This window comes from Diachasmimorpha longicaudata, chromosome 5 (genome assembly GCF_034640455.1).
Source record: "Diachasmimorpha longicaudata isolate KC_UGA_2023 chromosome 5, iyDiaLong2, whole genome shotgun sequence".
Classification (NCBI taxonomy): domain Eukaryota; kingdom Metazoa; phylum Arthropoda; class Insecta; order Hymenoptera; family Braconidae; genus Diachasmimorpha; species Diachasmimorpha longicaudata.
Genome location: NC_087229.1, coordinates 5,585,567 through 5,608,210, shown reverse-complemented (window position 1 = coordinate 5,608,210; position 22,644 = coordinate 5,585,567). Strand labels below are relative to the sequence as shown.

General features: G+C 38.0%; 2 protein-coding genes across 12 annotated transcripts in view; one reads left to right on the top strand and one right to left on the bottom strand.

The window, feature by feature from the left end:
• The first annotated feature begins 313 nt into the window (after positions 1 to 313).
• LOC135162944 (transmembrane protein adipocyte-associated 1 homolog) lies at positions 314 to 9,343 on the top strand. 6 transcript variants are annotated; one of them, XM_064121933.1, is made up of 7 exons: positions 314 to 862; positions 1,559 to 1,771; positions 1,905 to 2,200; positions 2,271 to 2,528; positions 2,722 to 2,908; positions 3,652 to 3,781; positions 6,978 to 9,343. In XM_064121933.1, the coding sequence occupies exons 2-7, from the start codon at positions 1,623 to 1,625 to the stop codon at positions 7,125 to 7,127; spliced, it is 1,170 nt and encodes a 389-aa protein (XP_063978003.1). In that variant the 5' UTR covers positions 314 to 862; positions 1,559 to 1,622; the 3' UTR covers positions 7,128 to 9,343. The 6 variants fall into 6 exon arrangements, with proteins under 6 accessions (XP_063978003.1, XP_063977997.1, XP_063978000.1 ...); XM_064121927.1 differs by lacking the exon at positions 6,978 to 9,343 and having other exon boundaries at positions 3,652 to 5,817; XM_064121930.1 differs by lacking the exon at positions 6,978 to 9,343 and having other exon boundaries at positions 1,541 to 1,771; positions 3,652 to 5,817.
• A 1,774-nt stretch (positions 9,344 to 11,117) lies between these two features.
• The window catches only part of LOC135162948 (peroxisomal leader peptide-processing protease), a 37,849-nt gene continuing 26,322 nt past the window's right edge, over positions 11,118 to 22,644 (bottom strand). For 4 of the 6 annotated variants that reach the window (XM_064121937.1, XM_064121939.1, XM_064121941.1 and 1 more), the window contains exons 3-8: positions 13,342 to 14,072; positions 12,778 to 12,947; positions 12,147 to 12,259; positions 11,720 to 11,921; positions 11,367 to 11,645; positions 11,118 to 11,290 (exon numbers count right to left, since the gene is read on the bottom strand). In XM_064121937.1, coding sequence (XP_063978007.1) covers positions 11,208 to 11,290; positions 11,367 to 11,645; positions 11,720 to 11,921; positions 12,147 to 12,259; positions 12,778 to 12,947; positions 13,342 to 14,054 — 1,560 coding nt within the window. In that variant the 5' untranslated portion in view covers positions 14,055 to 14,072 and the 3' untranslated portion in view covers positions 11,118 to 11,207. Of the gene's footprint in view, positions 11,291 to 11,366; positions 11,646 to 11,719; positions 11,922 to 12,146; positions 12,260 to 12,777; positions 12,948 to 13,341; positions 14,073 to 18,336; positions 18,548 to 22,644 lie in introns of those variants that run through there. The other 2 variants (XM_064121943.1, XM_064121942.1) reach the window with 2 other exon arrangements.

Sequence of the window (22,644 nt, the reverse complement as noted above, 5' to 3'; positions counted from 1 at the left end):
TAGCTCACGAGTAAAACGATCTAAGTCAATTTCATTTTGAAAATTAATTCTGTCCCTGAGACAATAGAATGTCCGAAGATGCCAGCGAAAATTTTTAAGTCTTTACCGTTTCTAAAACTGGATTAAACATTATCGGGTGATTATCAATTTACAAAAAAAAAATTTTGAATTATGTTCGACGTTACCGATAGAGTATTAACTATTAGTTACCGATCGAGTATGCGATTCTCTACCTGTCCAGATCCCCCTACAAAAGTGGTGCTCATTGCAAACATGACATAATCCCCTCCCTCAGAGAGAAAGAGAGAGAGAGAGAACTGTCATTTTCCCGTCAAAACAATCCACCTAAAGAAAAATCACGAATCATTCCCCTCACATGTCTGTCACCAATCTTTGGCTACTTCACTTAGTGAAAACCCCTTTCAACATCGTTGAAGACAATTGAAATAAGTGTAAGTGCAATCATCAGTATCGAATACTCCATCTGGACGATGAGAAACAGACAAAGAGTTTGACAGTGACGGGAATGAAGCGCAGTATTCGTGCTGGATTCATCCTAATTGCCCTCAAATACACAATATTCAGTTATTTCGTGCTGGGATATTTCCGAAATAAGGTGGAGCCAAAGCCCCCGAGTGACATTCGATAATTCGCATAATTCTAGGGAGAGTGGAGGGACAATTAGGGCGCAGCTCCGAAAAAAAATGAGGATGGAAATTCTCGAGTCGTGGAAAGGGGAAATCAGTGGTTGACACAACTGGGAGTGGGGAAAGTCGTGAATTTGCGTCACAATTGAATTTTCCATAATATTAATGTGTCTGCAGTGAGGTTTTCAGCCATAATGCGCATCTGTATACACACGGTAAGTTAATTAAAATGTTATCTAATTAGTATAAATCAGTTATGGCGACTATCGCATTTCTTTCACTCACACACTGGGGGGATTCACTTGCTAGGTAATGCAATAGGTCGTCGTATCGATTTTTTTCTGCACTCTCTCACTCTCTCTTTATTATTTAACGGTAATAATCATTGTTTTGGGTCAATGACGTTTCAGTGGTTGATACCCTGCAACATTATTAGGCTTTGACTGTGTTCGACTTGCCAAATAATCTGTTCTGTTATTTGACGTCTACTTTTGAGGTTATGTTTTTTTTACATCAAGGTTGTTCATGATTCACTGATGAATCAGGTGAATATTGTGCAAAATGTTTACAACCGTTTCACGTTACGCTTGATGAAGAGTGAAATTGTAATCTCGATTCATTGTTGGGGGTCGATGGGTGAGAGATAAAAAAAGTGCAGGTATTACGTTAACTTCAAGGAACCGATGAGTACAAAGGGAGATGAAGTGTATCCCTTCAAGATACCCTTTTGTTAGGATTATATTTATAGACCAGTATAATTATTTAATCATTCAAGTCGTTATTTAGTCACTTCTGAGACTCCACAGGAACACGTTTTGGGTGTTATCATTTTGGGATATATTTTAATTTATTTTTAATCGTCTTAGTGGGAAATTCATAATCAGCGTGGAAAGTGATTGCATTTGCTGCAGATTTAGTGAGGAATATCATGTTTCGTTGAAATATCGGGATCCGCAATAACTCGAAGGTAGAAGGATGTATGGAGGTGGTGAGCAGACAGTGTCAGAGCCCTGGCGCAAGGCTCTGGACCTGGGAACAACTGCTGATCCTAACGCTAGCTCATCGACTGACGATGATGACCACTTTTGTAAGCTCGTGCTGTATAAGGAGATCCAAGAGTCCAGGTAAAGTTAATTGTCTGGATTGAAGTTTTGTCATGGTTCTTGCAAGTCATTCAAATGTTTTCTACATTTACTGACATTCCCATGAAATACTTGTCCCCTTAGTAAGTCTATTTATTCTCTATTATTGTTCCAGGGTACGAATATGGGATTTAGTGATACTGATACCAAATTTAGTATTTCTTTTATTCATCCTTGTGAGATTCAATCGTGCTAGGCTCAAGTTACGTGCAACAAGCAGTCCAATATATTTAGCATTTTACGGACTCGTCTTCTGTAACATTGTAATATCAGTGGTGAGATGTGTAGTGTCAATGACAGTTAATGCCGCTGCTGATGTTGGTGGAAAAATAGACAAAGTGTTGTGGGTGACAGTTAGGTTTTTTCTCCTCTCCACAGAGATGAGTGTCGTCATATTTGGACTGGCATTTGGTACGTAGCATTCCACAATTTGCAGACCAATTTATTCATCCATCATTGACCTCTTATTCTCTATTTTCAGGGCACCTGGACAGTCGCTCCAGCATTCAGAGAGTACTGGTGGCTACCTCGCTCATATCCCTAGCGTTCACAATCACTCAGGGTACACTTGAGTTGGTTTTACCTGATGACACATTCCACATTCCTAGTAGAGATTTTTACGTATTTGGACATGGAGGTATGATGTTCTGGTTCTGCAGCAGTCTCGTATTCACGCTTATATACCTTTTCATACTTATTCTACCGAGGACAAGACTACGGGAAAGATTGAATTTACCTAGTAAGTATTATTCCAGCCTACCTTCCCTTCAAGAGTTTTACAGAATAAGAGGAGAGGGAGAGATTGATTGACGCTTATTTTCAATGCATAGAACGTAATCCTCGCATAAAACCCTCTATAATTTTTCTATACTTTAAAGTATCACTGAAATTAATATTAATCTTGATGCCTGCTTTGCATTTTGCAATTTTAGCGAAGAAGAGTTTTTACATCTACGTTGGGGCTTTAGCAGCCTTAAACCTGATACAATCAATCGGTGCAGGACTCTTGAATTACACTCAGAACCCAGCTGGACTGTGCGTCGTGGATTTCACAGCTGTCCTATACCTGACGTTTTTTACCCCGCTCGTTTACCATACCTTCTTATCAGAGGTCTTTGGGTGAGTCATAAAAATCCTGGATGTTGTTTATCATAGTACAAGCGAGATAAGATTTTTTTAGAGATGAGAAAAGGTTTATTGTTCTAGAAACCTAGAGTGTTTTGAACTGTAAGAGAGAAATCATAAAATAAATAAAATCAAGGACGTTATTTTATTCAGTGTCAGAAATTTAAGTTATGGACACTTTTTCCTCAACGATACATTTGGAATATCGAGTCAATAGGTAGCCTTACAAAAAATATAATTGCATTCATGTTACAAAAATATATTTTTTTCAACTGTATTTATTTTAAAATTTCGGAAAAAAAATTGTATTCAAGAGAAGAAAATTTCAATATAAACATTTCAGTGCTGTTTTATCTCGATCCACTGTTTAGTATCAGCAAGACGACCAGGAAATTGAAGCCTTCGATCAATGAGATTATTGGAGAGCTGAGAATCTAGAACGATCACAAAAAAACGCGAAAGACAATAAACTACATCATGTTTAGTCTGGAAATTGTTGATTATTCCTTACTTTGCAATACTAAATTTTGATCATAACCAATGGAAACATAACGACCGCAAGTTAAATGATAAACTGAACGCCCTTGATTTTAGTAAATTTAATGTAACCATCGTGGCTAAGATAAAATTTGATTATTTATTTATGACGAGACTATCACGATTATTTTTTTTTTATATCAAACAAATTGTTTTGTTACGCTACAAGCCAACATATTAAAAAATTCATATGTTGACAGAGTATCCCAGCCATCAATTCAGTTCTCCTACAAAGCCCAGGTGGATGATGGAATGGAAGAGGACACAGTGTCACTCCCCCATCAGCAGAGTTTCTCATCATTGAAAACAGACAGCGACTACATATATCAGGTCCATACTCCGTCTATTCACATGCCCTTATACGAGTCGCTCACAGCAAAACCACCCGTCTTGAAGCAGCGAACCTCCCTGTACTCCCTATCATCCAGGAGGGATCCCAAGACCCCTGGTACAAGTCGCTATAGCTCCCAAGCAACTCTATACGCCTTAACGCCAGAGGCAAGAAAATTACGTCGGCACAGTTCACAAACGAGTGTAACAGATATTGCTGATCAGCCTAGTAATCTTGTACTGTCACCAAGTACAGCTAGTAATTTTATGTACACACCAAAGGGTAATGATAGTAGGGCCAATTTATTCGCTCAATCGGGCAAATCGAGTCTTGAAAATACACTGAGTACACTATCAACCGATACCGTTGACGCGAGTCATAAAATATCCCTAAGAATGACTGAACAATCAAAATTGATCACAAAAAGCCCTTCGACAAGTGTTTTACCCCCTCTTGAGAGTAGTCTTCAGAATATACTCAATAGTGAGAATGACAATAGCTCGAGGGCAATGTTACCGAGGAGTTCGTCATCCGGTCATTCCGTTAAATCACTCGATCTGGAAATTGGCAGGGAGACACGTGATATCGCGGGTACATCGACTGGTGATTACTCTAAACGCGGATGGGAGGGGAGGGGTGATAGGCATGGGGGGAGGAGGGAATCCGGTGGCCTTGGGGATTACTTGCAATCGATTCAATCACCTGTTTACCAAAGTCCATTGACACGGAAGGATAAGGATGATTCCCACTCACCTTTGGCTTGAGGGGACAATAGGGAACTTGCATGAGTTTTTTTTTTCTTTCAAATTGCTAATCTCAATTTTGCCACCTGAATTATTAATTTTTCATTCACAGAGGTTTAAAATATTGCTAAAAGCTGGTAGTCAAAGTGGATTTGAATTATTTTACCGCTTCGCCACTGATATGTAATGAAAGCTTATATTGAAGTTGAGTTGGCTGGTTTTATTTTACTCATTGATGTTGAATGTTGTGAAAATTACACAGCTCAGTGAACGTGCATGACGATTATACTGATTAAATCTGACAGCGAAGTGGTAAAACGGGTTCGGTTCACTTAATTCAGTAGTGAAGTGGCAAAAGGAGATAAGTAGATTCATTTCCTAGTGATTTTTGAACAATATCTGCCGATCCAAGAGACATAGCGGATTTTGTGAAATAATATTTTTTATAGCACTCAAATTGGCTTCACAAATAGATTATTATAAAAATTTCATTATCTTTCTTAAATTACGTGACATTTATTAAAAACTGACAATCAAAATCAGCTCGATCTGCTCCACCGTTTCACTACTGAATCAATGATACAACTTTCTTGCTCTCGATGTTAATATTTCGAGCAACAGCTCAAAATACATAATTGTACATTGATTTTCAAAATTACATGATTCACTAGATATATTGGTGTCGAGGATGTCATGGAAATCCCAGCGCATCAATTTCCAAAATGTTCGACGACAATAATTTTGTTTTCCCTTTTTACCGAGACGAGTGACTTCTTCAGAGTATCGAAATAATTGTACATTCATTACATACACTTCATTATGTTTCTTGAGACATCATTTGCCTGGTTAACTTGGACTTGTAAGAGGAATACATCGAATAAATCCTTTTACAAGTCAGCAGAAGAGAAAACAAAATATCCATGACATCTATTTATCAAAGGACATTGATCGCACAACACTCACTTCTGTAAATATTTTGTGATAATAATAGTGAATAGAGGATGAAAGGGTATGACATCTTATGTACATATAATCAATGTCATTGAGGACTTGTTTTCATTAATCGATTAATGAGCGCAAACACGCAACGTTCGCATAAAATTAATTTCTCCCAAATTAGGATAAATTTTTCAGTTGCCCATTATCATTCTTATCCCCAACAGATTACATATGAATATATCAAATATATGCGTCATATTGAGTATCTTGGAAGAGCTTTAATTCCCCATAAAGTGTACATAATTAGCATGCCTAGTGGCTTTCATTAAATGTATTTGAGTAGTCAAAACAGATACGCACATGGTTTTTTATTTATTTATCAAATACAATACTGAGGTGGGGCATTGTACTTGCGCTAATTATAAATCAAACGCGTTTATTTGTTCGCTGGAATTGTTATGTACCATTTGTGAGATCGAACTGCTGTCTCAGTCTCTCACTCTGTTCAATTTTCTCAGTCTTCGTCTCTCTATTTTCTGTTGCCCCTCTGTACTAGCCTGTGTGTGGACAACGTCCATCTGGAAGTGCCAGCATACACACCGAAACAAAAATAACCCACCGTCACTTTTGGCTTTTCCTCGTAGTCTGTTGAATTTGAGTTATTGCGTATGGTGGGGGGGCCATACATTATTCGCACATGTATTTTTGCACTCGACATGGATCTCGGCTTCGAGTATTTATTTTATTTGAGAATTATTTATCTTTTTTTTTGATTTTTCAATTTCAATCTGTGTGTAAAATGTCTATGAATGCGCGTTATCACTGCTATAGTGTTTTAATTTGCATGTGAAGCACAGATATGCGATGATTATTTTAACTGAAAACAATTCAGTTGTGGAGGGGTAACTTGGGATAAGTCAATCTCCATTGAAGACCATTTCGTTTCGAATTTTTTTCTGAATAAATGGAAAAATTGCAGTGGATCGGTTTTTTCTATAAATTGAAGAAATAAAACCTCCAGGTCAGGCATCGCATCAAGTAAGATTTTCAAACGTTTTCCTTATTTTCGAACTTCGAGTCTTTGAATCATTAAAATGGCTGACTTTGCAAGACGCATAGCGATTGTCCACGTTGAGTGCTAGATTTCCAAGGGTGAAAGAACACTTTCCTGACGAGTGGCAAACCGTATTTTCCAACGCAATAAATGAAAAAAGGGATAGCGCGCGGGTGCAGCATATGGAAAATTGTACTTTACGTACAAATGATGAAAACGTGTCTGTTGGCCGGAAGCAAGGATTCTCGGACTCAGAAAAAAATATTTCACTATCAGCTCGACCTATTGTGCCACTCCACTTCTGAATTTGATACTTCTAGTTCAACATCTAAACACTGATATATAATGATATGACAATTGATGACTCAATGGTCTCTTACAAAAATAAAGGAGACCAGAAATTATTTTCTAGATTATCATTAAGGAATCCAAAAGCGGAATTGTTTCTTTGTTTTCCAGAATCACAGTGTGTATGACTCAACACAATTCGACACCCATGCAACCCCGGTCAACCCGCTTTACGCGGCTTCACTCCAGAGTCCAGACAGCATTACTGGTTACAGTATAGACAGTCAAGAGGCACACCACACCAATGGTTACCAGCAATGAATGATGTTCATTAGAATCCATCCGCAAAAACGATTATTACAGTAAAATACGAGAGAACTTAAATCGGTAAAACATTTATCAGATAGTGGACTCTTTTCCTTGCGATTTGTAAAGTTATTTTTTGATTTATTCAAAGTCGTTAGTGTTTATCATTCGATCAAAATACTCTAGTCATTTTTACCGCTTTCCATGTCTCGAGAAATTTGTATTCATAGTTTTAATCGAAACTTTTCTGTAGCGAAGTGACACAACAAGATAACGCAGGTAAATTTGACTGAAAATTTTTCTTGTTGATTGTTTTTTTCTCTCCAAATTTCGATCAATAGAAATATCGAGGTATATTTATGAATACAGTTTATACAATAGGAAATGCATCAAATATTTCTCAAAATAAAATGGATTTCTGAGGGAAAAAACCGCAGAAAAAGGGGATTTTTAATGTTTCTCCCGTATCTACTTTCATTATAATTTTTCGAATGAAAATAAAGTTGACTCGCCTTGTTTTGTCACTTCATTTCGGAGTTCATCTTAGATACGAGAAACAGTCAGGGAGGCTGTGAATTGTAACGGGAGTCAATCCAAATATTTAGATCTTGCGTTCTAGATATGGGAATAGTGATCTATTCATAATTTTGTACTTAGAAACGAAAAAATGATAAAAAAAAATTTAATAACTGGCGAATGCCCCAAATTGAACTGATTGTGAGAATTTTTGAAAATCATTGAATGCAGTTTCCGTTAGTTTAAGGTCTTCGGGGAGAGGATAATTGAATTGGTGAGGTTCAGGGTGAGGACGATGTCCTCACGACATTCTCGATTTATAATTTTCCGTCCTTCCCAAACGTATACGATTTCCTGTGGAACATTCAAAATGCCAGACAAGATGCGCTCGGAAAAGAAAAATATACAGATGACAGCAGCTGGTTGTCATCTGTATCTTTATCTCTAGCTATTTTTTTACTTTTGCATCAAAACTTGGCTTAGGAAATTGAAAAGGGAAATTGAATGATGTTAAGTTGGTGAGTGCAACTCGTGATAAATAAGCTTAGTTTCAGTAGCGAAGTGGTGGTTTATTAGTTTGTAATTAATTTATGGTAAGGGTAGAGGTACTTTAAGTCTATCGATATTTGATTTATCCAGTGAAATGCTCTCCTACTTTTGTAGTCGAAGCATTTTGTCTGCTAATTTCCGATATTTTACAATGATTTTATTACTCGAATTGTTCAGATCGGAACTTGAATCTTAAAATAGCGTCGGAAGTGTTTGAATAATTTTCATTATTTATTCATAAACAACGAATTGATCACGTTTCGACTCATTACGCTCGGCCACTTCGCTACAGGTATGTGTTAATTGAGGAATCCACGGTTAATTAAAAATTATAATCAACGGTTCCATCCAAACTGTATATAGCAAATACCTATGGGTGAATGTGAAGAAGAAAACCTATTCGTAACAAATGTAATCGTCTGTAAGTCTACAAATATCATTGGTTACTGATGCAATTGATGTACAACGAGCAGCTGCTGACTTGCGATCTCTCCTCATAATTGTCCGCTGATAATAAACCAGAAATCCAAAGATGAAAAAAAAAACGTCAAACTAAAGGTAATGAAGGTCATAAACTCCGAGAGAAGAACGAAGTGATTTCAGCGATTGATGAATCTCGTTTGAATTACATGAATCATTCTATCAGTGAAAGCTTCGACGATCCATTCGAAAATTTCGTAGCAAGAATCAATTGGAAGTAAATTCTTCGGATGTCTATAACAACTCAGCTGCTGAGACAATGGACCTGAGAGTATAGGAGAATGCAACGATGGTTTCGCTACAGCAGAGACCCTATGTGTAGTTATAATTCACTTGTCGTGATGTTAAACAAAAAAAAAAAGTCGATACGCAAACTCTGTAGCGAATATCTTTCCCATCACCGATGGAAAAATTTCAATTCTTCCAATTTGGAAAACGTTATGACATGTATATACCATCAATTCATAAAATGTAGTGTACAAATTCTCAATTATCATTCAAACGTAAAAATAAAACGAAAAAATATTCCCGTTTCTCAGGATTTCTCTGCTATTGAGAGTTACCGAGGAAGATAAAAAGGGCGACTCTGCCAACGTGAATTTTTGTACCTATCGAAATGTCTCGATAGCAATATATAATAAACTAATCCTAAGACATCTAGCATTAAAGGAGATACTGGCAATAAACATGGTATTTATTTCACACTCGAAATGTCACGTTTCTTTACCGCTTTCGTTAAGTTCGGTTGGGAATCCCCGTCATAAGTGAGACGCTCGACTGAGGATATGACGCAAGTGAATGTATGTTATCCACAAAACGAATATCAATTCCCAACCAATTAATTCAACATCGACTCAAGGGTGTAACAACAGTTTAATGATAACAGAATCAATGATTGTCATCACCGAGAATAAAACCATGCCACAACATTCTACGAGGAAAACATTAATTTTGTGAACGAAACATTTATCAAATCACTAATGCACGAGCCGAATCAGATAAATTAATCCCACTCCTTGATCGGTTCTCACTGGTCATCGTTAGATATTCTCACTCAGTCTACATTACGCTCCCAAAAAGAAAAATAGGTTCGCCTTTCAAGAGAAAGATTTTCCAGTAAAAAAAGAAAAATTTCTATGACTTTTTTTTAGATTCCTCACAGCTTTCATTGCATGGTATTTTTTTATCTTTTCCTATCGTAATGTTGGAAATAAATTGATGGTATATAGCGCCTCCCCTCGTTAGTTTATATTTACGGTGAATAAAATGGCTGCGAAAATGTCCGTGGGTTGTGTAGATTCTTTGCGTCTCGTGAAAGTGATGAAACTTTGAGTACGATTTTTTCTGTGAAAACATTTGGAAGGATACGGTATCATCTCTCGGAGATCGAGAAATTGATGAAAATCCAAACCTTAATGAGTAAAACGCTTACTCAGGCTTAATTGAAGACCAGTTTTTAGAGAATGTGTAGAAATTTAGGCGAGATACCGAAAGTTTCCAAGTCTCTGCACATCAAAGTATGATCTATGAAGAAATTCACCCCCTTCAATCTAATCTCCTTAAGGACATATGCATGAACGTGGATACGCATTGCTATGAAGCTGATTACCACGTCGATGATGCAAATCGAATGGAATTGGGTCATTATCCATGGTTAATACAAATCGAGCCAAAAATAACTCATGTGCTTGAGAGACTCCTTTCCCTGTCTTTTATTTCATGCACTATTGAATCAGAGGATAAATCGGGAATTATGGAGTGATAATCTCCGGATTGTTGTGTGACGAATGAGACACAGGCGAAATAGATATAGAATTGACATAATTTAGTGAAGACATTCAAGATATTCACTCAAAATTCCTCAATATACCTCGATATTCCAAATTGCGATACTTGATTGAAACTCATGAAGAGAATAAATTATATTTTTTTTTATGATTCGTAAAAGTTTCATGACATGCTTAATCACGATTAATTAAGCCACGATTTATGGCACGTTCGTATCGATGGTACCAGGGGAAGATATAATGGGGGATTATAAAAAAAACTTTCTCGCGACTAAAAATCTCGGTCAATAGCGTGTGTTTATATTGACTCCAGATTGGTTGTCTCGGAGTTTACCCTCGATAAATCCCATTATGACGCACTGCAATCCATTATTCCTGCCAAATATAGCTGTTCTCACAATGTTCATACCATACAAAACCCCTGCACTAATATCTTTATCACGAGTCTTTTTTGTTCCTCATCTTGACAATACACTTGTGACTAAAAATAATTCTGTGTGATAATTATGACCCCAACGTCATCCCAGAATGGTGTGAGTGCAAAAAAAAGCTCGTTAGTCACTCAATGCAAACTCAAGGGAGATTTTGAGTGGTCCTGAATAAGTGAAGCATTTATCAAGGGATCGTCTGTTACGAGAACGAGTGAATAATTAATTGAACGAGATTTACGTCATTGGACTGTTTGCATGATTGTCTATTTTCAGTTTAACACAAGACACTTGTTTTTATCCACTTAATTATCGGAAAAATATTGTAATGTGCCTCATATTTTCGAAGGGAGATGGAAATTCCAGGCGTCACGAACATTAGCATCCTGATTGGTCAGAGCTGACAACACATCGCCACCTGATGCAAATAATTCCCATAATACTACGCTAATAAATCATTATGCACAATATTTCCACGAATAATTTGTACTTACATCCTGTCTTTATGTAATCAATAATTGATTCCTTGATAGCTGCCATTGGCACAGCCATATTTAGCTTAGGATAGAGAGTCCTAGATGTTATAATATTGCACACAACCATTCCCAGTAATTCACCAGTTGTTGATCGGACAATTGGCCCACCGCTGGCACCACTTTGAACACAACATGTGGTCTGTAGCATGCATGTCGATACCCTCGAAATATTTCCACGTGTTATCGTTGGAAGAGTCGAATTGAAAAATGGAAATCCAGCGCTAACTACAATTTCACCTGAATGAACATGAAAAATAATGCTCGATGATTAGACGGAAATTGGCTGGCATTATCACGTAAATAATGCCCACCATTTTCTGCCCCTTCATCAGCTATCTTAAGGGCCCTCAGCGTGGGGTCCATCACTAGTGTGTCAACACTCAAAACAGCAACGTCATATGGCTGTCCTCGTGGTGTACGATATACAAGTGTCGCCCACGCAGCCGATATTGAGGATGAAGATTCTCGATTATCGTTAGTAGGGAGGACAACCCTTATGCGTCTTTCAGGCGCCTGTAATATTCAATTGATTGGGGATAAGGTGACAGGAGGATTATTGCAGTTTCCTGGGGTCGACGCCGTGTCTAACATTCTTCCGGAAATTGATGATCATTGTTTCGTTGAGACTTTCATTTTTAAATGAATTGACGGTATTACAAACCTTCATTCCATTCCCTGTATGATCTGTAATAGGTTTTGTACTTCTATGGGGTACAAGAACTTTCCATAATTACTCACCTCGTTAACAACATGGGAACAAGTGAGAATGGTACCAGTATCACGATCTAGGACTATTCCACTGCCCCACTCGGATCCACATCGCACGAGTACCACACTTTTATCCAACAGCTCTGCAATTCACGATAATTAATGCCTACCCTGTCTACATACCGCCACCTGATTAGACATTAAGGGGATACTGAGGTACTAGAGTGGAATTTGAAAGTCTTCGGTGAGTAAAGATTGATATCCAGTCCATCACAATATATCAATTATGTCTCATCGGTTTTACCCCGTAGGTAGGTATGGGTGTGGTATTTTTTTCCAAATTCTCGAACGAAATATGATTGTGTTACTGTCACTTCAATTTTCTTAATGGATGAGCGAAGCTTCGATGGCATCAAATTCAATGAAATTTTTGATAAAACTTGAATTGGATGTAAAATGCACCGGAGGAGGACTTCATTTTTTTACTAGATGTGTCGTAAAAATAATTGAATTTATCAGTTTTATTACTACTTTGGATGTCCCATGGTATATGGCACATGGTACATCAAGTTCAATAGGTATTTTCCACATCCAATGACTTTCGAATTTCACCTTGGTATCCCCTTAAAGGATAGCTAGAGGGAAAATAAACTTTCTTTACCCGTGAGACTGATATCGCCATAACCCGTAACACAATTTTCGATGCTCTCGTGCTTCCTGAGTAGCTTCATCAGGCAGGGAACGAGACGCGCAACATGTGTATAACCCACCCACTCGCCCCGGCACCAGCTCAGGGGAGCAATCACCATCCCACATAAGAGTCTTCTTCCGCTGAGGCAAATAAGAAAAATCGTGAGGAAAGGACTCAATAGAATACACAATCATTAGATACTATTGACACAGGAATCAACTTGTCCAGGGAGAAAAGACGGATCTCGAGGAAATTATTTGGAATGACGTATTTCAGTTCAAGAAGACATTGCTCAATGAAATTCCGGCAAAAGAGAGGTAGACGAATTGGAATTTCCGGTCTGTTAAAGTAGCTCTACTCCTGTGGCAGATAAAAATCAGGAAAAATATTCAATTGACCTAAAAAATTTGACAGTTTCACGTGAGCAATTAGAGAACTTCTATTCATCGGAAAAATTGACCAATTTGAAAAAATCGAACCGTCTTCCTGAATGAATTCCACGATCCCCATCTTTTCCACTAGAATTATCCGTACTTCGGTGTCATAGCGTACACTGGACCACCCTCGCATCCAGGAACTGCATTGGCGTCTGTCAGCATGACACAATCATGTGTACCCAGGACATTGCTGACTATTCCACGAGCGACTGAATCAATGAACACGGGATTTCCAAACGGCGTTGATTCAATCAACATGTGGACTCCTCTTCCAGGAGTCTCGAGGGGCTGACACATACCCAACAAATGATTCAGAGACTCTTCTGCACTTTTCACCATCTGGACTCCAGTGAATTCCTCTTCTTCATCATTCAAACGGACGATTAAAAATATCGTCAACAGGTCTTTGTCTGTTTTCTTGGAATCCTCTTCGAAACTCCAATCGTGGAATAAATTCTCGAGTGTGTCAGAGAGGAGAGGACATCGCCAGGCGCCGCTAATTATTCCATACGTCTCACTGATTTTACAATCTTCCACTGACGTCTCATTCAACCCCAACGACCTTGGACCCCTCCTTGACGTCACGCAAACTCTAAGATGAGATTTTTTGGGGGGGAGAGGGATGCATGTTAGAACTCCTGGCTTTAAACTACGAATGAACTGCAGGATATCGTCATCTTTGTGTGGGCCTCTTGTGTATAGGAGTCCACTTGTCAAAATCCACGTGTCACTAATTTTTATTCCAGATGCACCACAAACCTGATTCGAGATCCCTTCGACGAAGGATATCGAGACACTCGTGAATTCCATATTTTATTTCTGTAATATCTAAAAAAGTGGCAGTTGATGTCTGGAATTCTCCGCAAGCTAATGTCATTACAAAGTTTTTTTTCAGTTAAAAAAATCATTATTTTATTTTAGATTTGTAGATGAATGCGAACTTAGGTTCCGATGATGTGGATATCGGACAAAAAAAAGCCACTCAAAAAGGAATTTCGTAGACAAAGTGCCAGTAGTTCTCACGACTAGGACTGATTGTTATTAATTTTTCAATGACAATATTTCCAAAAAAAGTTTAGCGACGATCAAAAATTGGAGGCGTGTGGAATCTTGTGCGGAATTAGTTCTCATCAAACCGGAAACATGTTAACCAACAGAGTTAATCCCAAAATTTGAAATTTTTATGTGCCAAACCATTCTTCATAATTTCCAACTAAAATTAGAGAACATGAAAAGTGGAAAATTCCAATGTTACCATTCGGTAGCAACAAATCACCTTGAATCGTTCCAGCGCTCGGTCGTTGAATTCATTTGTTGAAATGCGAAAAAAATCAGAGATAGAACTCTGAAAAAGAGAATGGAGCTGCAATAGAATCCACGAGTGCTGGCAAAATTGCGAAGCTAAACGCTGATAACATTAATCAGCTGAGATGATTGAATTGAGGTGTGACAAACGTTCAATTCATCTGACAAAAACATGTGTTGAATTGACTCTGCATCAATGGGAGTATAATTGATGAGGCCATAACCATCATTTAATTTTTCTCATTTTACCCAGTAAAGAGATCATAAAATATCGATTTTCCTCAGTGGAGCAACAACTGAAATGGTTCTACGTCATCACTGCTCTATTTTCATCAATGAGAAATAAGTAAAAACAGATGGGAAAGGAAATCGACAAAAAAATGAAGTGGAAAATAAGTTGAGTCACGGAGTGATTTGTTAATAGCTGTAGAATTTTGCATTTGTACTGATGATGCAGACACGAATCTTCTCGGAAGCTGTAGTCTGGCGATTTTGAATGAATAAAAAAAATATGATGCACGCGATACACTTTGTAGTATAGCCAATCGTACGAGTCAGTGATGTTATGTGATGCAAATGGAGTAGTAGTTGACTGGGTGAAAGATGAGAGAAAAAGTCGAACCGACGAATGCGAAATAATTTTTCTACTCTTTACGATCACTGGTGAACGTCCGATAAAAACTCAAATTTTTCATATCTACCGAACGTTTTAAATTCCAAAAATTAAAAGTTGGATTTTAAAAATTTTATGCGTTCATTATTATATAATATCACGAGGAGTCGTGAAGTTCCGCGATACGAGAAGAAGATTTATTGGACACATAGTACTATAACTTGCCAATTCCTCATCGATTTATTCATCAGATCATCATTAGCAGTAATCAATTGATTATTTATACCTCAGATGATAATAAAACGCTCTCGTAAGTTGTCATTTCAATCACTTTTTTATGGTTATCCAGTGCATTCTTTACCCCTCCCTCCCTCAACGCAAATCGTGGAGAACCAGTCGATAATTACCTCGGGTAACTCTAACGTAATTATTTCATGTAGCTGCTTGCACGTTAGCATCTGTATTGCTAATTTTCAATGATTATGGACGCGGTTCAGTCCTATTCCAATACATTGTTGAACCATTACTATGAAATATTTAACAATAAACACATACAGCTTCATGAAAAATAAGGAAATGGTCCCACGAACATTAGCCAACTCTGTGACGCAAAACGTCTCGGTGATTCGGTAAACGCAAACGAGTTTTTTTTAGAACTTTTTCATTATTCCACTGGGATAATTGACAGAGGAGACTTTGATTTCCTTTGACAGTTGTCGAGTTAAAAATAAAGTAGAATCGGGCATGTGCGACGTCTTCCCTTTCGCCACATTCTTAGTAAATGATAGTCATTTGCATTAGCAAGTATTCAGACCTCCAATCACTGAAATCTACTGGTCACACACGCTCTCTCAGACGAATCTCCCCTTTACCGTCTTTTTTTTATTTTCTTCCTCCACATGTACTCATTTATCAACACAAAATAATCCCCTGAATGAAATAAGTATTAATCCAATGGGAAAAAAATAATCTTGAGTCAAGACTGTAAGACTTTGAATGAAAGTCCTTCTGCCCACCCCTACGATGAGCTCCAGCATCGATTGACGAATGTCAAGCAAAATATCTTTCAAGTGGAAAAAAGTCTATTTGACATTACTATGAAAAAAATTTTTGGGGTTGATAACTTTTGTTTGCATTAATTTACGTTTTTTTTTAATTAATAAAGCTCTGGTTGAATCAAAGAATTTTTTTTCATACACCGAAATGCCAAGGGATTGTCAATAATATACTTCAATTAATTAAGAAAACTCTATCATCGAATGGTGATTGACATATTGTCTAATAGAGGAAAATAACAATTATTGAATCAAGTCAAAGTCATCCGGAATGATACCATTCAATTGTTGAAGAAAAGAATTCCAATGATATCACAAATCATGGACAAATGAAATTGAAGAAAATCTATAAATAGACATGAGTCACTCATTTACGAGAGGCAAAGTGCGGGGATTACGTTGTGGATAATTAGAGGCCTCTGGGTTGTATATACGAATGCCTTTGCTGAAGAAGACGGTTTATGTTAGCGTGAGGATGCTGCTCTACCAGCATTCGTGGAACAAACGTCTGACGTTCCTTTCTACTCTACCCCTTCTCTCAATTCGCTGTATCCCACAGTGAGCATTAATTTTCATTCACATTGGTGGCTGTTTCCATTTCAAACATGCGCATTCAACTAGTCAAACTGTTTGCACATCTCGTGGCTTTCATGCCCGTTCCGCTTTGATAATGATGTGGAATTGTAAGAGGAGGAAAATTGAATTAATGAACGGTGAAGGGATGGGGAAGGAGGCCGAGACGAGGTGGATGGTGTAAACCACGGAGGTGAACTGGCCGACCATGATTACGCGGATCTACTTACACGGAATCAAACACTGTACTTATTGTCAACATGAATTTACGTTGAAGATGATGGAACATGACAGGAATTTGATCTGGTGACAATTTTTCATTCCAGATGAATTTAATTTTCGTTGTGTTGAGGGACTGCACAGGGAAAAGATTCTCTGAAAAATCCTCACCCTGACAGGGACAAAGAAGGGCAAAGTGATCGCCAGGAAGTACTTCCAGCGCTGGCGATGGTCGGAAAGGGCCATGTCACTGATGATTTTTCGCATACTTTCTAAATAATTTTTCAAGGAGCAATAAAGGAGGGAAAAAATGTTCGAAGGAGACACGCGTTTCTCACTTTTTCCACATAATTTCTCTCTCTGGAGCGTAAATATTGTGGCCTTTCTTTCCCTGTGTCCTACGTGGTTAGAATTTTGTTCATTTCCTTGAGATTCTCATCAACCGAAGTCAGAATGAAGGTAGGGAAATATGGCCCCGTTCTCGGAATTCGCTGCCCTTATCCCACCAAAGACGCAACCGTATAATGAATATCTACTGAGAACGTGAAAACTGTCACGTACCCTGAATAGCGGCCTCTGATCGGTCACAGTTGAAAATTTGAAAATAATCAACCGAATATTGTCCTTCAAGCACTCAGCAACATCAGATATTTTGCTCATGCTTTGCTGTAGGTCGCGATAGACTCTGCACAAAAATCATCTTTCTCTCGGTGTTAGCCAGCGCAACACTTGAGAAATATCTGATCATTTGAAGGTCCTCGAGTACATTTTTAGATACGAATGGAAATTTCATGGACAGTTGACGATAATTTGAGTGACATTTTTTTATTATCTAGGATTAGAAACCTATTTACAAGGTTTATGTGCTGTGATTCAACTAGGATACATGTGAGTAAACATAACTGAACCGGACTTATCACATTTCCAGCTCGCATTCATCGAAAAATCTGTTGATAGTTCAATAACTATGACAGTCTGTTCATCGACTGCTTATGAAACTATATGAAGTTCTTGACGGTATTTCACAACTACGAGCATCGAGTTAATGGCTATTCTTCAATTTTTTTATCAAAATTAACTAAAAATTAAAAAAAAATATGGAGCTTTCACACATTTGATTAGTTACGCTTTCTAATCGGAAATCTCAGTGTCGGCCCTTCTGGTAACCTATACAAACTTGTGCCTGTTTTATCACCCCTGGTTCATGCTCAGGGGGTATATTTTTGACACTGCATGGTAAAAAATATTTAGAAAAATTACGAAGGATCTGAAATTGTTGGCTAGGGCCTTTAAAAAAGTACAGAAGGCTCCGTAAAAAATACGCAACTGTGAATTCCTCCACTATTACTCTGACACTCCGAACCACTCTACATTCACACTCGAAATTGGGGAGACAAGAACTGGAACGTTTCTAGAAAATCCCAGAATATCCTAGAATTTCGGTAGATGGCGCCCTGTCGATAAGGAATGCGGAAGACTTCTTCAAAATACCGCCTCTCTCCACAATGAAAACAGAGATATCCACTTTAAAATCGGGAAAACCTCTTCTTAAGTTCTAAGAAATTCGGTAATAAATATTCATTTTTACTTGAACAGTCCAGTTAATTATATAATTTCTTGAAACTTGAAATATCATTCCGCCTCGTAGTCTCATTGTTCTCCTTAAAAATTGAATTTGAACTGTTCTGCCGAAAAACTCAGCTAATTTTTCGAACTGTACGATCGTCTACCACTAAATATTGTCAATAAATTTAAAAATCAATTCCAACAAGTACTAATTCTATTCGATTTCCATGAACTGGGGAGGATGATGAACGACATTCCCTCCAATATCATTCCATCTCAACTTTCAAATAATTCAAACAATTTCCCTCCATCTTTTCATCACGATTACATCCTCGGCACTACGTAGAATTCGCCTGATATCGTTAGCCTTCGCATGTGGACGAGTGTACTGAACTAGTTTTTGCCCACTGTCCAAGCGAATAAGCCTCATGTGTACGTCGGTAGACCGCTTGGCACCTCCCTTTTGCCAACTTGGCTCTTTCAACTTGCTCACCACAACTCCCTCCCTCTCTCACTCACTCTCGCAGGCCTGCCATGAGGCCCCAAGGCGAAGACATCCATCCGACTCTGTTTCCACCTGAATCTCTCCCATTACCCCCTGGCTCCCCGTGTACCTGGTACACAGGATTTTGTAAATGTGCACTAGTATCGTTTATTCACAGCGCCTATGTAAGCCTTGAAAATCCACCTCGGTGGATCAAACGAAACACGGGAAGCACGAGTTAAGTAGTAAAGAGATCCGTTGAGTCAGCCTTTGAGAACGAATAATGAGGCAAATAACTTCAAATCAATTTCATCGATAATTGCAGCAATAATTTTCAGACAAAACGAACACTAAAATTCATCAGCGAAGGCCAAAACGACTGTAATAATCCGACAATTAGTGACGAAATAAAAAAAAAATTAACACACCAGTCAATCCAATAATTTACCTCAATGAAATAAAAAATGGAAAAAAATGAGTATTTTAACATTTATCGGTAGATGTGCAGGTGTTGCTGCTTTATCTCACCGAGGATTTGTGGGTCGGCATTTCGGACGTAAAAGGAAATAGTTGAACGGCACCACGGGAAGAGGGAAAGAGAGGGTGTTTGTTAGGATAAGTTTGGTGGTTTGGGTGGAGGAACGGCATTTTCAAAGGAAAAACCAAACACTGGATTATGGAGTCCCGGGTAAAACGAACTTGAGATAGCTAGACAGCGTGGCAGCAGGCTCGTAGGCACCGCACCAACCCACACACTCTATCATTCACACATACACACAAATACGATTGGAAAATAAGTGATCGAAAAATCAACTAAAAAGTTAAACGACTTGTTGCAGGCGAACGAGGTTTTCAAGTAGCGGGGAATGTAGCTCGATAGTTTGAGTTAAATATTCCACGTTCGAATTCCGTGGATGGAAATTCCACTGAGGTTGAATATTTGTGAGACAAAGAGGGAGGAATGAACGAGTGCAATGTGTTTGACTCGGGCGTCTCAGGAGAGAAAGGGGGAACTGTTGGCGATAGACAGCGTGGCAGCGACACAACCCGATAAAAGGAGAGAAAAAAAAAAAGGCAAATGGGAAGAAAAAGAATAAGTAAGAAGAATCGAGTCACGTATGGAGTTGGCGAGCGTACATTCACGGATACCATACATTGAGCGAATGCAATGGAGCGACCGACGCGTTTCGCATCCAAGTAATCGGCTGAATTAATGCCCGAGGCCGGGGTACTCGGGGACAGATCACAACGCGAGAAATTCGATTCCTTGCTGGTGCATTGTGGGAATTTGAATCATGGGAGAGTAATGAGCTGGCTCACTTTCCGAAATTACTGGAAAAACACTTCGCCTGAATGGTCTGACATTTTAATCTCTTCACCCCTGGACTAGTGGAAAAATCCCTTCAAGTGAAAAAACTTGGAATGCCCACACAATTTTCATGTCTTTTATAATTGATGAATGATTGACTTACGGAGTATTCAATGGAATATCAATTTGCCCCTTCGCGTTATAATGACGTCTGTTGAATGATTTAAAAATTGTAGATAGTGTGATAATTTTCTGAATTATGATTTTGAACGGAATGCAATTATTGAGAGCACGTCAAAATGAAAATCGTGTAATGATGTAATTATCGATGGATCAATGAGGCAGCAGACTGAACAATTTGAAATATGGAATGGAGCACAGGCTATGAGGAGAAATGCATTTTTAATATATGAGATTACCGGAAATTTCAACTCTACAGGAATCGTTTGATAAATGCAAATAAATGAGAATTGTATTTCCAATTGTCTAGAGAAATCGTAGGTATTGGTGGAAGTAATTTTATCATCTCTCATTGTCCTTGTTCCATAACGCAATAATATCGAATCTTTTAGGCTTATCAAATTGGTTAAATTGTTCCCAAACTAAGCAATTAGCAATATCTCAAATTTAATTAACTTATTTCCTCTCTGGGTATTGAAATTCTCAGAGGTGAAACGGGTTATGAATTAAATGCGGAAGTTGGATAAAAATATCATATGCTACATCCGTCCTCGATACTGATAAATCTTATAGTGTTACATATGCATAATCACAACTCAATCTTACCGAGAAATTACACTCGAATATTTCCCACGATCATACCACTGATAGCTATTGTAAACGTAAATTATAATGAAAAACCAGCATAAAAAGAGGTATAAAAACCGAATAGATGATAAAAAAAAATTGCAAGTAAAATCGATAGTACTTTAGAGGCGATTGTCAGGGTGAAAGTAAAACGTTTCTAATTTCGGATATATATCTTTAGAATGCATGAGTCACAGTTTATCACATGGTGGTAATATAATATGGAATAAAATGCCTATTGAGGTGGCATGTCTATTGCCACATTGCTTTCCCACTGTTGACAACCATTTGCACGAATTAAATATTCCTTTTCATGCGGCTTACGTATAGAATGCGACAGGAATTGGAAAGGTGTGCACTGGGTGTCTGTGCGTGATAAGAATGAAGATTTCACGATGTTAGTGTGCTGGAGAAATCGTGGAAAAAAAGGTTGCAGTTTTTCTCAATTGTCAAGAATCAATGGCGAGACGAGTGTGTCCTTGGGAATTTCATTGAATTCACTTCCATTGAAAGGAAAAAGAATTTAAAACCGAATTATACCGAAGCTTCGTTTGTTCCTAATTGAAAATTAATTTTTTTCCAATCAACTAGAATCTTTCATTTACCAGAGAAATTTAACTCGAAATTTCGGCAACTTTTAAATTGAACTTTCGGTGGTAGATTGTCAACCGTTTTCTCTGTATTTGGAAGTGAATACTTCTTTCATGACACCACCCACAATCTTCAATGTTTATTTAAAAATATTACGAGGCTGAAGGTTGTAGGTTGTGTCATTGAAGAAACAGCGAACGTTCACCCTAAATTTAAAACCGACCCAGTTCCCACATTGGTTGTCGAAATACAAGGTGGCAAGGTTATTCCAAGGTTGTGAAGAGGTTACTACGTGGCGATGATGCGCCTGTACATCATATAAAGCTCTATAAGTCGTTCTCATAGGGCAGTCATGTAAAAGACCTAGGGCTTGTAAAATTATATAAATTATTCAAGTCCCTATGCTTATCACAATCTTATCATGTCATACGTCGGGGTTATTTGGATCTGCGCGTTCCTAACATTTGCCAAGTGCCTACTCGAACCGAAATTTAATAGACCACGTCATGTTTCCGAAAATGATACTTTAGTAACGGCCATATGACGCACAAATTGCTCTATCTACAAATGATCATGAGAGGTAATTCGTAAGTAAATTGTCATCATTCCAAACATAGGTAGCTCCGGCCAACTCCATATATTTTGCGAATATATGATGAATATTTAAACAATATCTGTATAGGAAACACATGTATATCTCCTATCTACTTTTCAATATATTTTTTTCCGTATGAGAAAGTAATCGTAACATTGACTGCTGCGCACCAGCGTCGTCGCGACGTTCGCGCGGAATTCAATTTCTATTAAGGGCTGACGCGTGTGGAGGCAACCCCCCTCGTCTTTCAAGATGAAGAAGTTAGAATGGCATATACCAAGAA

Excerpts from the sequence above, each read along its gene's own strand:
- LOC135162944 (XM_064121927.1), top strand. The coding sequence starts at position 1,623 with ATGTATGGAGGTGGTGAGCAGACAGTGTCAGAGCCCTGGCGCAAGGCT. Across the intron at positions 2,201-2,270 it reads CATATTTGGACTGGCATTTG|GGCACCTGGACAGTCGCTCC; the intron begins GTACGTAGCATT and ends CTCTATTTTCAG. Across the intron at positions 2,909-3,651 it reads TTCTTATCAGAGGTCTTTGG|AGTATCCCAGCCATCAATTC; the intron begins GTGAGTCATAAA and ends ATATGTTGACAG.